This window comes from Astyanax mexicanus, chromosome 12 (assembly GCF_023375975.1).
Source record: "Astyanax mexicanus isolate ESR-SI-001 chromosome 12, AstMex3_surface, whole genome shotgun sequence".
NCBI classification, from domain to species: Eukaryota; Metazoa; Chordata; class Actinopteri; order Characiformes; family Acestrorhamphidae; genus Astyanax; species Astyanax mexicanus.
This window is the reverse complement of record NC_064419.1, coordinates 29,822,372-29,835,694: the sequence shown is the minus strand read 5'-3', so window position 1 is coordinate 29,835,694 and position 13,323 is coordinate 29,822,372. Positions and strand designations below refer to the sequence as shown.

The window sequence follows — 13,323 nt, the reverse complement described above, 5'->3', positions numbered from 1 at the left end:
TACAAACAAAAGAGTTAATATTCTACAAACCTTTAGTTTTGTTATGTTTGTCTAGTTTTAAGTCTATTTTAGAACTGACTGTTCACTCACTGTCTAATACGTCCCACCTCTACTTACAGAAGCCACAGTCAAAAATGACTTGTGACTACTTTTAGGCTATAAACAACAGAAGCCTGAATTACAATGTACACACTGCATAACTTCCTTCACTTCGTTCTTTATATTGTGTCAAAATTTTAGATGAGTGGGCCAATGAAAACGCTACAACATAACTCATACAAAATCTTTATCTTGACTTCTGGAGGAAGGTGAAGCAGGACAGTGAAGACTAGCATGTGTTCTCCGACACTTGTGAAGTCAGCCACCACCTCTTTTTAAACTCCTGCTTATGCAGCATTACTGAATAGAATCACAGCACACTCCGATACATCAGCTCACAGATGCCCCGTGCTGAGCGACATCACCCTTTGGAGTGATAAGGGGAAAGAGCACCATCTACCCACCCAGAGAGAGCAAGGCTAATTGTGCTCTCTCAGGACTCCAGCAGCTTATGGCAAGATACATAAACAGGATTCAAACAGCAATCTCCCGTTCATAGTAACAGCATTCTCAAAACATTTTTTACTTCGAATAAATAAAAAAAAGCAGAACTTATCGGCTTCAGTTCACACAGGGAACCTCCCAGTAATTACCTAAAAATTGCCACGGGATTTCCATTTTAACTTGTGTTCGACTTGATTAAAATGATAATGAAAATAAACAGTCTCATACTGTTGGGGCAAACCATGTAGGGTTTGTGTGTCAATTTTAGTTTGATTCATCAACATTAGACTCTCAGTTAGCCAATTCCTCTTTAGTGCTTCAGAAATCGTATTACCTGTTTCTTTCTTAGTTTGCAGATCTGCTGTTCCACCATGGTGATCTCCCGGTCCACGCGGTCCATGTTCTGGATCAGTTCTTCCTTGGAGAAGCGCGTGGGCACCAGGTCCAGGTCTGGCTCCGCAGGGCTGACTGGAGAGACGGGCTCCAGCTTCCCCATGGAGCTGCTGCTGCTGCGCTCCTGCTCCGAGAAAACACACACATTCAGTCATCTGTTAATTTCAGCAGCACCATTACATTAAATTAGCACACTATTAGAAAACAAACAATTCAAAGAACATTGATATTTTTTATTCAACTTATTTAAGGAAAGACCCAGATTTCCACATGTTTGAGTCTTCAGAAAAAAAAAAAAAAAGATATTCTGAAACTGTGATTATTTACCATTTTTTATTGAGTAATCTAATTATTTTTCAATTTATTCTGAATATTAAATAACTTAAAACTATATGAAACAATGAAAAAAAACATTTATCACTATTTATTAGAGATGTAATGAAATGAAAGGTTTTGGCCAAAACTGAAATCGGAAAATTGTAACATTTGGCCGAAAGTTTTCTCTTAGTTTAAACTTCTGCTTGTAAACAATGTTTGGAATCATAGATCATTGATTTGTGAATAGATTCACTCAGTGAGTCAACTCTTCACTCAACCCAAAGCATCTAAACATCCCATTATAATTCACAAATGTAACATGTATTTTTTTTTATTCTATTGTAAATCCTTTTTATTTTCATAAACACTGGACAGGAGGAAAGCATTAGATATTATTCTTACAGAGAGAGAATGTGAGCCAGAAAAACAGAGAGAGAGAGGAAAAAAAAGAAATGGGTGCAAACTTCAATGACACCTTCTGAAAGCTACCGTTAAAAAATGAATTCCTCAGCATTTTGTACTTCAAGACAAGTTTTAGAAATTGTAAGAAGATTTCAGGGAAAATCAACATCGTCTTTCTCTCTCTCTCTTTTTTTTCCTTTTCTCTTCTTCTCTCTCTATGTTACTCTCTCTCTCTCTCACTCAGGGCCAGATCAGGAGTTAACTGAGGTTAAACAATCAGATTTCAACAAAAATACAGCTGTCAATCATAACAGCCTGTGTGTGTGTGTGTGTGTGTGTCATAAACAAACTCTTGCAGCAGTTCCTTTGGCGCGCTCTGTGTATGAGGTGACCTTTAGACACACACAACAAGGTGCCAACACACACACACACACACACACACACACACAGTGAGCTTAGGTTATTATGAATAAATGCATATAAGACTGATAGAGGCCAAAGGTGTGTCTGTTGTGCTGTATTGTGTGTGTGTGTGTGTGGTATTTAGGAGAAAGTGCATTGTGGTGTGTCATTCTGTAGGAATTCTGTTGCTCTGTACATGATTCGACACTCAGTCATCATACACCCCCCCCCCCCACACACTCTCCCAAACCCAATATACACACACACATCTCACTGCCCGAGCACACCCTCACTTACACACACTAAAGCTGAGCTGATGCCTCATAATGAATACTGACAGATATACTGTGCAGAGGCTAAAGGTATATCTCTGTGTGTGTGTGTGTGTGTGTGTGTGTGTGTGTGTGTGTGTGTGTGTGTGTGTGCACGTGTATCTCGAGCTCATAGCTTTGCCTGGTCATGCTGCATCAGTAGTTTGGAATCAGTCATTGATTCCAAGGAAGTATGTGTGAAAAACAGTTAGTCGCAGGTTATCCGTTAATTCAGTTAAATACGTGTCAAAATAAAAGTCTCCTGCACAAACAGTGCAAAAAATTGGTCTAGAGCCCTGTATTTAATATTGGACATATTTAATGTTTAAATTTTTAAAACATATTTGACATGCATTTACATTAAATGCACGGCGCCGAGTGGTCCAGTGGTCTAAAGCGCTGCCACTATTAGCGGGAGGTCGCAGGTGCGTATTGGAGGAAGCATGTGTTAGTCTTCACCCTCCTGGTGTATTGGGGCATTACTAGTGATAGGGGGAGTCCTAGTGAGTGGGTTTGGTAATTGGCTGTGTAAATTGGGGAGAAAATGGGAAACATTTGAAATATAATTATATAAATACACTTAAATGCACTTGTATACTTCTCAATGGGCTGTGTGGTCTGTTTCAGCCTGATTATGCAACCTTAATCACAGTACCAATAATAAACTAAGAGAGCCCTTTTATTGATATTTGTATCGCTACCGGCAGTTTGATATCAGTTTTATATCGGAATCGAATCGAGGCTTGAAAAAGTGGATCGTCCCATCACTAGTTATAATCCAGTGCACCTTATAGTGTGAAAAATACGGTAAGAGCGCTGCTAAATACATGGCAGAGTGGGTGTGAGAAAGAGTCAGCAAGTACACAACAGGTTCAGGTTCATTTTTACAATCGTCTTTTCAGTGCATCTCTAATCAGGGTTCATATACTTTTTGACCAATAAATTTCCATTATTTTTTTATGACTTTTCCATGACTTCAATGCCCATTTTCATGACCATACGATTCTTAAAACAGTGCAGACATGGACAAAAAAACAAAAATCAACTTAAACTATAATTGAAATTAATTATAGTAGGCATAAAATGAAGCTGACACAATTTTTAACAATAAAATATGTGTTCGATCCTGAGAGCTCCATTGTGTAGGGCTAAATTACTGAATTAACTCTGAGCTGAAGTATTCTATTTATTTCTATTCTATTCTTTCTGGGTGTTTTTATTTTACCCAGGCCTGGAAATTGCTATTTTCAAATTCCATAAATTTTCCAGGTTTTTCATGACAGTACGAACCCTGTCTAATAGAAATGAAGTAATACAAATTATGTAATACAATAGTTTTAAATATTTTGGGAAGGCAAGGTAGGGTGGTGATCATACAAATCCTGAGCTCACTAATTATTATTATTATTTATTTTTTTTTTTTTACACCAAATGCAATCCAATCCTCATAGTAATGATAGTAAAAAGCCTTCCCTGCATATTAGAAACAGTTACATTTTCATAGCAATAAATAACAAGAGTCCGACACTTTTGTCCATATAGTGTAAGTTTTTCCACAGCTAAGCATTTTTACACCAATCCCTCTCTAAATGGCTGTTTACTGTTTATTTTAACCCTTTAATTATGCAGGACTTTTAAGCTTTACGTGTCTTTAAACACTCTTCAGATGTCTGGTTCCAGTCATCACCACTGAAAGCAGTAATGACTCCTCAGTACGTTTCTTCAGAACTGAATTGTTTCAAACCAAACTCATTCGCAATGACTCTGTTCACATGTACTCCTTTAATTATTTAGGACTTTTTAATAATCAGTGGAATTCCCCTTCAACGTGAGGGGCCGTGGGCTGCTGTTAATGCGAGTGTGAACTGATCTGAGTCACGATTCAGCGACAGACAAAGGGGGGGGTGGGGGTTGGTGGGTGCAGTATCTCCACCCCCCCAGACTGACAGTGTAATGGCTGCTATAAATACACAAACGCATCAGAGAGGAAGTCGGCACTCGACAGCTACACACACTGAATACAGAGCGTGATCACGCTGACCTTCATATGTCCGCACACACACACACACACACTCAAATAAAGAGTGTGTTCACGCTGTACTTCATACCACGACACACACAAACACGCATATGGTGTGATCAGTGTGACCCTAATCCTGAGGCCCATAAGCACAGTAAAGGCAGGGTCTGACTGTCCTTCATACACTAACAGCACAGCAGCACAGGCTCTGTGAACACTAGGGTTGGGAATCACATGACATCCCACAATACAATATCATCTTATCATATCATATGTTATCACAGCCTATGATAACAGATATATGGGTCAAATGATCTGGGGTTGATGCTGCAGCTGGTCAGGTGTAGGTTCAGCAACAGTATGTGCTGAAAGAATGAGGTCAGCTGACTTCCTGAATATACTGAATATAGACCAGATTATTCCATCAATGGATTTTTTCTTCCCTGATGACACAGGTATATTCCAAGATGAATAATGCCAGAATTCATGGGACTGGAATTGTGAAAGAGTGCAGAGTTCAGGGAGCATGATATAATCATTTCCACACATGGATTGTTCACCACAGAGTCTAGACCTTAAACCCATTGCGATAAAAGTTTATAGGCACAAACTCAAATATCATGTGTGTAACTACCTCCACCATGTTTGGAGGATGCACTTTAGGCCAGCTAGGCCAGCTAATCCATTTGATGTTGAATGACATGCTGTATTCTGATGTATTCACTGTATACTGTATACAGAGCAAGCAGCTGTGTGTTCTCCAGAAAGGAACTTACACACACACACAAACACTTTTCATACACAACACATACACACACACATACACACACAGCCCCTTTATAGAGGCCCTGGCCTAGAAAGGGAGAGGCTTCAGGCACAGAAGCAGAACATGAGTTATTACCCCAACCATCTGCCTCTGCCACTTTCTGTTACACTACCCCCCCCCTCTTCCCCCTCCCCCCTAAACCCACACCAAATTTTGTGCAGAGCATTGTGGCTAAGATGCTAAATGACAGTCGTGCACACAGATACACACACACGCAGACACACGTGGCCCGGGGGTCCTGCGCGCTGAAAGAGCGGCGCTCTGGGCTCTGGCAGCGGGATGGATCCTCTGGCTAATGGTAAAAGACAAGCTGATTTATAGGGCCAATAAATAGGAGCTGAGTGATTAGCTCTTATTATCACTGCTGTCTGGAGCAGCGCGGGAGGATCATCTCAGCGCAAACATTACCTCCCGCTGAGCAGTCTGAGAGCACCGAACACAGCCTGCATATTTATTTATCTATTTCCTTTAAAGCTCCTCTATTTAAAGCCCTCTCGCGCTCCAGCGTCACGACGAACGTGACTCATTTTTCTGCAGTTAAAATCGCAGCCAATTACATAAGTATCATTATGCAGCAGCCGGCAACAGGTTTCCATGGCAATTACCTCATGGCTGTAATTATCGTGGCGAGCAGCCTGATGCAAATTAGGACACGAGTGGAGAGGAGTTTTATTTTAGCTTCTGATTGTGCGAGACGGCCAGTCCAACAGAGTGAAGGACTACTACTCCTTTAATTAGCAGGAGATCAGTCAGAAAAAAACACAAAGCGGCTGAGCTTAAAAACACAGACATGCTCTGAGACTTTGAGAAGAACTTTAAGAGAAATATTTCATCAATTCGCCACATGTCGAGTCATGGCACAAGGCTGGGTATTATTTAAAAATTTAGATACTGATACCCAAACAATACTTTTCCCAATAGAGAGAGGGAGAGACAGCGAGAAAGAGGGAGAGAGAGGAAGAGACAGCGAGAGAGGGGGAGAGAGAGGAAGAGACAGTGAGAGAGAGGGAGAGACAGCGAGAGAGGGGGAGAGACAGCGAGAGAGGGGGAGAGACAGCGAGAGAGGGGGAGAGAGCGGAAGAGACAGCGAGAGAGGGGGAGAGAAGGGGAGAGACAGTGAGAGAAGGGGAGAGACAGTGAGAGAAGGGGAGAGACAGTGAGAGAGGGAGAGACAGCGAGAGAGAGAGGGAGAGACAGCGAGAGACGGAGAGACAGCGAGAGAGGTGGAGAGGCAGTGAGAGAGAGGAAGAGACAGCGAGAGAGGGGGAGAGACAGTGAGAGAAGGGGAGAGACAGTGAGAGAGGGAGAGACAGCGATAGAAGGGGAGAGACAGCGATAGAAGGGGAGAGACAGCGAGAGAGAGGGAGAGACAGCGAGAGAGAGGGAGAGACAGCGAGAGAGGGGGAGAGACAGCGAGAGAGGGGGAGAGACAACGAGAGAGGGGGAGAGACGGCATTTAAGAGACAGATATTAATTTCCGGAAGGGTTCCTGAGCTCATGCATTGATTTCCAGTACAGACTCAGTACATCCTGTTTTAAATGCAGTGCCACCTGAGGACCCAACGATCACCAGCATCCAAGACTGACCACCAACATGTCCCTTACAGGGATTTCTCCAGATTCTCTGAATCTATTAATATTATTTACTGTAGAGGGTGGGATATCAAAAGCCTTTACAATTTTATGCCAAGGAACATTTGTATGAAATTAATCCTCAAAGTTTAAACACCTATTGTGGCAGATTGGTGAAAATCTTATCATTGCTTCAGACAGATTCTTCCTCTCTAAATAGCAAATTGCCCTTCCAGCTATTTCGTATTAGTACTGTTTGTTTTGTTGTACTGTCGTGACTGTTTCGAGGGTTTTTGTTTTCATGAAACTGTAACATGTCTCACTTTGATATGTGTTTTTTTATTTACTGTGAATAAAGTAGGGTTTTATGAGATTTCATCCCTACCCTTCAGAACCAGCATCTCATACCTGAGCCTCCTGTAGCTGCAGTTTGCAGTACAATGAATGAAGAAACTAGGCTGGTATAGTAACTCAGCATATAGTATCTAATCACTCTAAACTAGTTCTGAAATTTTAATTATTCTGTATAAAGAATGGGCTGGGTCACAGTACTCACCTTAGCGAGGTCTTCAGCTCCTCCCAGAGAAAGAGGCTGGCGATGAGACTGGTGGCGCATTAGAGAGTCTGCACCTATTTCCAGGCGAGGGCGTTTAATCTCGGAGTACTCCACCTCTGATTGGCTGTTGGCCTCCTGAAGGTAGATGTGCTCATACCGGACATGGGGCTCTTGGGCTCTGCAGAAAACAAAATAGTGGAGAAAGGTGAATTATGGGTGGGAACAGACAGGTAGACAATCCAGACATTAATATGCCCAGTAAATAATATTTGATTTTACCCAAAATATTTTTGAATATATATATATATTTGAGGTGGATCGATGCATGGACATAATTGTGTAAATACATTTAAAACATACCATACTATACTATCAGTTCATCTTTGTTTACGAATGTTCGCTTCAGGCTAGGTTCTCCCACTATGATTAGAAGATCCCTATTTCAAATCCTGTTCATGTAACTTGGCATCAGCTGCCGGAATCCCGAAAGAGCACAATTGGCCTTGCTCTCTCTGGGTGGGTAGATGGCGCTCTCTCCCCACATAACTCCAAAGGGTGATGTCATTCAGCACGCGGCATCTGTGAGCTCATGTATCAGAACAGATTTGCTGCACTTTCCTTCAAGTGCGCTGTGATTCTACTCAGTAATGCGGTAGTTCGAAAAGAGGTGGTGGCTGACTTTGTATGTATCAGAGGAGGTATTTGCTAGTCTTCACCCTGCCGGTGTTGGGTAATCACTAGTGATAGGGGAGTCCTAAAAAGTGGGCTGGGTAATTGGCAGTGTAAATTGGGAAGAAAATGGAATAAAATTTTAAAAGAAAAAAAAAAGGATGTTCACTTGTAACTAACTTCCAGAAGTCTGCAGGCTTCAGCAGGGGGAAGAGCCTTCTCTTATAAAGCTTCTCAATCTTTAAATCCAAGCTGAAAACTCACTTATTTAGTTTTGTTATAGGAAGTTCACAAACAAAAGGAATTGTGGTGAACAGATAATCTGGTGCAGTTTTCCCACGATTTGTAACAACAGTTTTCTGGAGGTTTGCCAGTGTTTTATGTTGAATTGTGTCTGTGCTACCTTCTGGCTCAGGCATAAATAAGTCTTAACAGAATGTCTCATTTCTCTTTTGCTTGAAAGTTTAATAAAAAAGACTTTAGCAGTACAAATACACACAAAACTAATTAACTTAGTAAAATAAACTGTCAATTCCCAGCAAATAAAACATCTAAACCATTAAAAAAAGAAGACCATAAGCCTTAGTTTTCAACAGCACTGTCTTGTGTGTGTAGAACGCGGCACAGAGCAGGAGAGGGGAAGTACATTATAGAAGTATATTTTCATTCTGTCTCCAACACCAGCCATCCACTTCAGGCTACAACAGCCTCTAATGGTCTCCACTCCACACACACTCAGCCAGCAAGACGTGACGAGACCACTGCTGCTCCTTCTCTCAATCACCACCCCTCCATCTCTCCACAGGCTGCCCACACGGCCGCTATTACGGGACTGGGTAACCATGGCAACATGTTTACATTGGACACGAGAACATAGCATACGGTACTTCACACCGGAGCGTGTTTCCCCACTTGCGTGTCAGTGCACACCGGCCCTAATGCACTGCAGGACCACGGGGGAGGAGGAGGTGTGCGTGATGCGACCAACCTGGCACCGCAGAAAACATACAGAGAAAGAGAGAGAGCGAGGAAACATCTCAGACCTTTCACACTCAAAAATCACTCTCTCACAACCAATCAAGAGCGTCAATCAACTTCACATCCTCACACTGAACATACAAGGCTAATGAGTGAGCTAAATAAGCAATGAAAATTAATGTACATCAATTAGCCTCAGACAAAACTAGCCATAAATTACATCACTTTTGAGTTGTGCATAGCAGTCTCAGAATTCACAAATTTACTAGTACTATCTCAAAAAAAAAATAGAATATTATTAAAAAGTTTATTTTAGCAATTCAGTTTAAGATGTGAAACTCTCCATATTATTATATAGATGTATAAAAAATGCAAGCGTTTATTTCTTTTATTGTTGATGATTATGACTTACAGCCAATGAAAACCCAAAAATCTGAGTTTCAGAAAATTAGAATATTACATAAGACAAATTAGTACTTTAGTACTGGTGCAGTGTGCCAATTCCTGCTGGAAAATGAAATCTACATCTCCATAAAAGATGTCAGCAGAGGGAAGCATGAAGTGCTGCTGTACGATTGTCCAGGAGAACACTACACTGACTTTAAACTTGATACAACACAGTGGACCAACACCAGCAGATGACTGTTTTCTTATCAAAACAGTTTATAGTTTTATCAGAAAACACAACAGATTATTTACACCACAAGTGAACTCGCTCTGTAATAACCAGAGCAGGCAACACAATTTCAGCCCAATTTTGACACAATTTTGTCAAAGCTGACAAATTGCCTGTGTCTGATCCAAATTTTAGCTTAAGAAACAAATGTAAGCGTAGTACGACAAAGTCAAAGAGAAGTTATTTGACGTAATTTGACTCCAAAAGACACTCCGATAAAAAGACTAGCATGTAGGTCATGATAACCTTGATCTCTTCTATCGTGCTTGTTTGTATGTTTGTTCACATGTCTAACAGTGAACAGTATTTTAGCCAGTCACGTAAAACTAGACCAATGCTTCAAAAACTGCGACTCCATATAAGCAGTGTGGACTGCAGTAGATGAAGAATTAAGTATATATTCTCAAACTATAATTAATTGCAAAATTTCTCTTTAAAAGTGTGTAATTCTATCATTATGTGAGTGGTATTTAAATGGGCTTAAACTAACAGTAATACCGATTACCGGAAGAATTTAAGATATAAGATATATTTTCTTATATATTCACAAAAACGTTTACAAAAACATTTTACCATATTGGGACAGGGTACTACCATGTTCGCTTTTTTTTTTATATTATCACCTAGTTTGATATGATTAGTGAAGACAGTAGCTTACAGTGACAGCTAGCCAGGCTAGCGTTTAGCTTCCAAACATGGTGGAGGTAGCTTCACAATTTGTACAATTAAGATTCACAATGTAAAAAATTTGATTAATGTGTAAAGATTTGATTTATGTGGATGTATGTTCTGTTGGTACAACTAGAGGTGCTCCAAATGGTTCTTTAACCTAAGAGTACCTGGCGTCCACATGTGTGGACATCACATTTTGGTTTGTCTAGAACACTAAACACTTAAAACATTATATTGTCACCTAGTGGTGGCAGTAGAGTTTAACAAGTTACAGTTCCGATTTGGTTTATTTTTAACTTTGCTGTGTCTTTGTGCTGAAGCAGCACTTCAAATAAGACATTGCTTAAAAGGGGCACAATTGTTGTTTCTACTTTTGTTTTGCACTCAGGCAAAAAAAGTGCTGCTGTGTTCAGGCACAAAATAAATGTTTTGCACATCATAACTAATTGCATTGTATTTTATGCACATATAAAACTAATGTCCTAATATGTGGACATCATTTTTCTCAGAAACTACATCATTTAAAAAGATTATTCTTTAGAATGTTAAATGATGCCAGACAAGACCCACTTTAGGTTTAAAAAACACTTACAATAAAGATGGGGGTGGATGAGGGTTGAATAATAAACAAAGTGAAGGTTCTTTAGACTTTCAAAGGGATTTTTTTGCTCATACACAGATCTCATCGTAAATGTGCTTCTTCTTTCTGGTTCTTCTTTGGCATCTCTTAAAGAACCACTTATATCACCTTGCATGGATACACTACTTTTTAGCTTGGTAGCTCCATGGCAAAACTTCACCTAACTTGATTTGCGGTAGCAGATAATAACCAAAAATTGATCTTTCACCAAACCATTCCTCTAATACTAATCCTTAAGGTCCTCCTGCAGCTGAATCTGCAGTGCTTGGTGTACACAGTGGTAGGGAGTGTTTACATCCAGCACAGGCAGCTCATTCCTCACATTCATTAATCTAACTCTCCATCTGTCCTTATAAGTGTATAAGCAACGTCTAATGAGAGCCAATCTGCCCGTCTGGAGGAAGAGAATTAAATGACAGTGATTAGAGGGCACGTACTGGTGAGGGGCACTCGGCTCCACACTTCAGCGGTATGGAAGGAGAGAAGCTCTGCAGCTGGGTGTGTGTGTGTGTGTGTGTGTGTGCGTGAGAGAGTATACGTGAGTGTGTGTTAGTGTGTTTTCATGCTGCTCCATAAGCAGAGCTTTCAATGAGGCCTAAGAGGAGCTCACAGCTTTACTCTGTGGTCAGGTGGATCACATGCACACATACCTTTCCCCCTTTCCTGCAGCTAAAGTTGGCCGTGAACAAACATATACGCGCATACATACAAGCACGTTCAGTAAGCTCTATACTGCACCACACTCTGACTCTTGAGTGGAAACACACACACGCACACACAAAACATATATATGCTCAACGTCAAAGAAAGAATTGCAAAAATAGCTGCACCCAGAGGAAAGTATTGGATTGCAATGCAGGAACAGGAACAATAAATGACTGGAAAATTTTGCCAGCAATACATCACATACAGAAGTATTGCGTACAGAATAGAGGTTGTAGAGGTTCCTAATGGTGTTCTGTGAATCAATCCTGTGCAGTTTTTATATACTTTCACATTTTGCAGTAGGGGTTAATAGCGCATCCAATAGCATATCATTCAATGTGTCATGGTACAGTGTCATTGCCCTCATTGCTCTCGAGACAGAGTGCTGTCAAGTTAAAATAGTATCTGTAGGGCTGCAGCTATCAATTATTTTAGTAATCAAGTATTCTACTGAAAAATCGATTTGATTAATTGAGTAGTCGGATAAAACATATTTGTTTGCTTAAAGAGTAATTAAAAATACACAAGGGAAAACAAGACATTTCACTTAATAATGAATGACCAATTGATTTCCTTTTTTAGATAAGTTATATTTTTAAATTCACAACATACATTTCCAAACTGCAAACACAAATAGAAATAAATAAAGGAATAATAATAGTTTAATAATTGGTAATAAAAAGTTCATCAGCACAGCTGTTAACTGAGAGCTGATCATTCCAGGTGACTCTACCTCATAAAATTGACTGAGAAAATCCAGCCAAGACGTGAAAAAAACTGTCATCTAAACAAGAGGTGCTACATTAAAAAATATAAAATATAAAAAAATATATTCTGGTTTGTTTAACAATGTTTTGTTTACTAAATATTTCCATATGCTTTTCTTCATAGATTTAGTATTGTTTACAATGCAGACTAATATTGTAGATTATACCTTGAGCACAAAAAAAGCAGAAGTATTTGCCTTTATCCTGGTATTTAGTTTATCCTGGCACTTGCAGAGCGTTCAGCGTTTACATGACTATCATATCTCTCCCATCAGCTGCACCAGGTTTCCTCCTCTTACATAAACATTCCATACAGGTCACCCAAACCCAGCTGCAGCATGTGGAGCCCAGCTAAAATAAACACGTCTACACAATTACACACATCCACTATGACGGGCTGAAAGAACAAGAGTAGAGGGAAATAAGAGCACTGAGACATTAAATACAGACATAGTCTATTATAAACCAGTGATTTCTAATTACACAGTATTTCAATACAGTTAAAACTAATACTTCTATAAAGCAAGTAGTTCATTGCTTATAGTGAAAAACACAACAATATGAATTTAAATCTACGATGCTACACTATAGAACAGGGGTGGGTGGGTATACTGGGTACCCCTTCTGCAACACCCCCACCCTCCCCCTCCACCCGCCGACCTATACATAGATTTATATAAGAACTATATAATCTCTCTCTTGATGTTATATGAGCTTAATGCACATTAACAGTTCAAAAATACAACTAGAAACGACAAAATCAATGCTTCATTTCCCTACAAGTACAGCCTGCCAACAAATATCACTCATTTGTATGCCTAAAAGACGCAAAGGCAGCCAAAACATTAAGTACACACAAAAACTCACCAGTCT

General features: G+C 40.0%; 1 protein-coding gene across 3 annotated transcripts in view; it reads right to left on the bottom strand.

Annotated features, from left to right (window-relative positions):
- ncor2 (nuclear receptor corepressor 2) overlaps nucleotides 1-13,323 on the bottom strand; it is a 172,203-nt gene that overhangs the window by 91,145 nt on the left and 67,735 nt on the right. For all 3 annotated transcript variants that reach the window (XM_049486156.1, XM_049486157.1, XM_049486158.1), the window contains exons 4-5: nucleotides 7,344-7,521; nucleotides 878-1,060 (exon numbers count right to left, since the gene is read on the bottom strand). In XM_049486156.1, coding sequence (XP_049342113.1) covers nucleotides 878-1,060; nucleotides 7,344-7,521 — 361 coding nt within the window. The remainder of the gene's footprint in view (nucleotides 1-877; nucleotides 1,061-7,343; nucleotides 7,522-13,323) is intronic.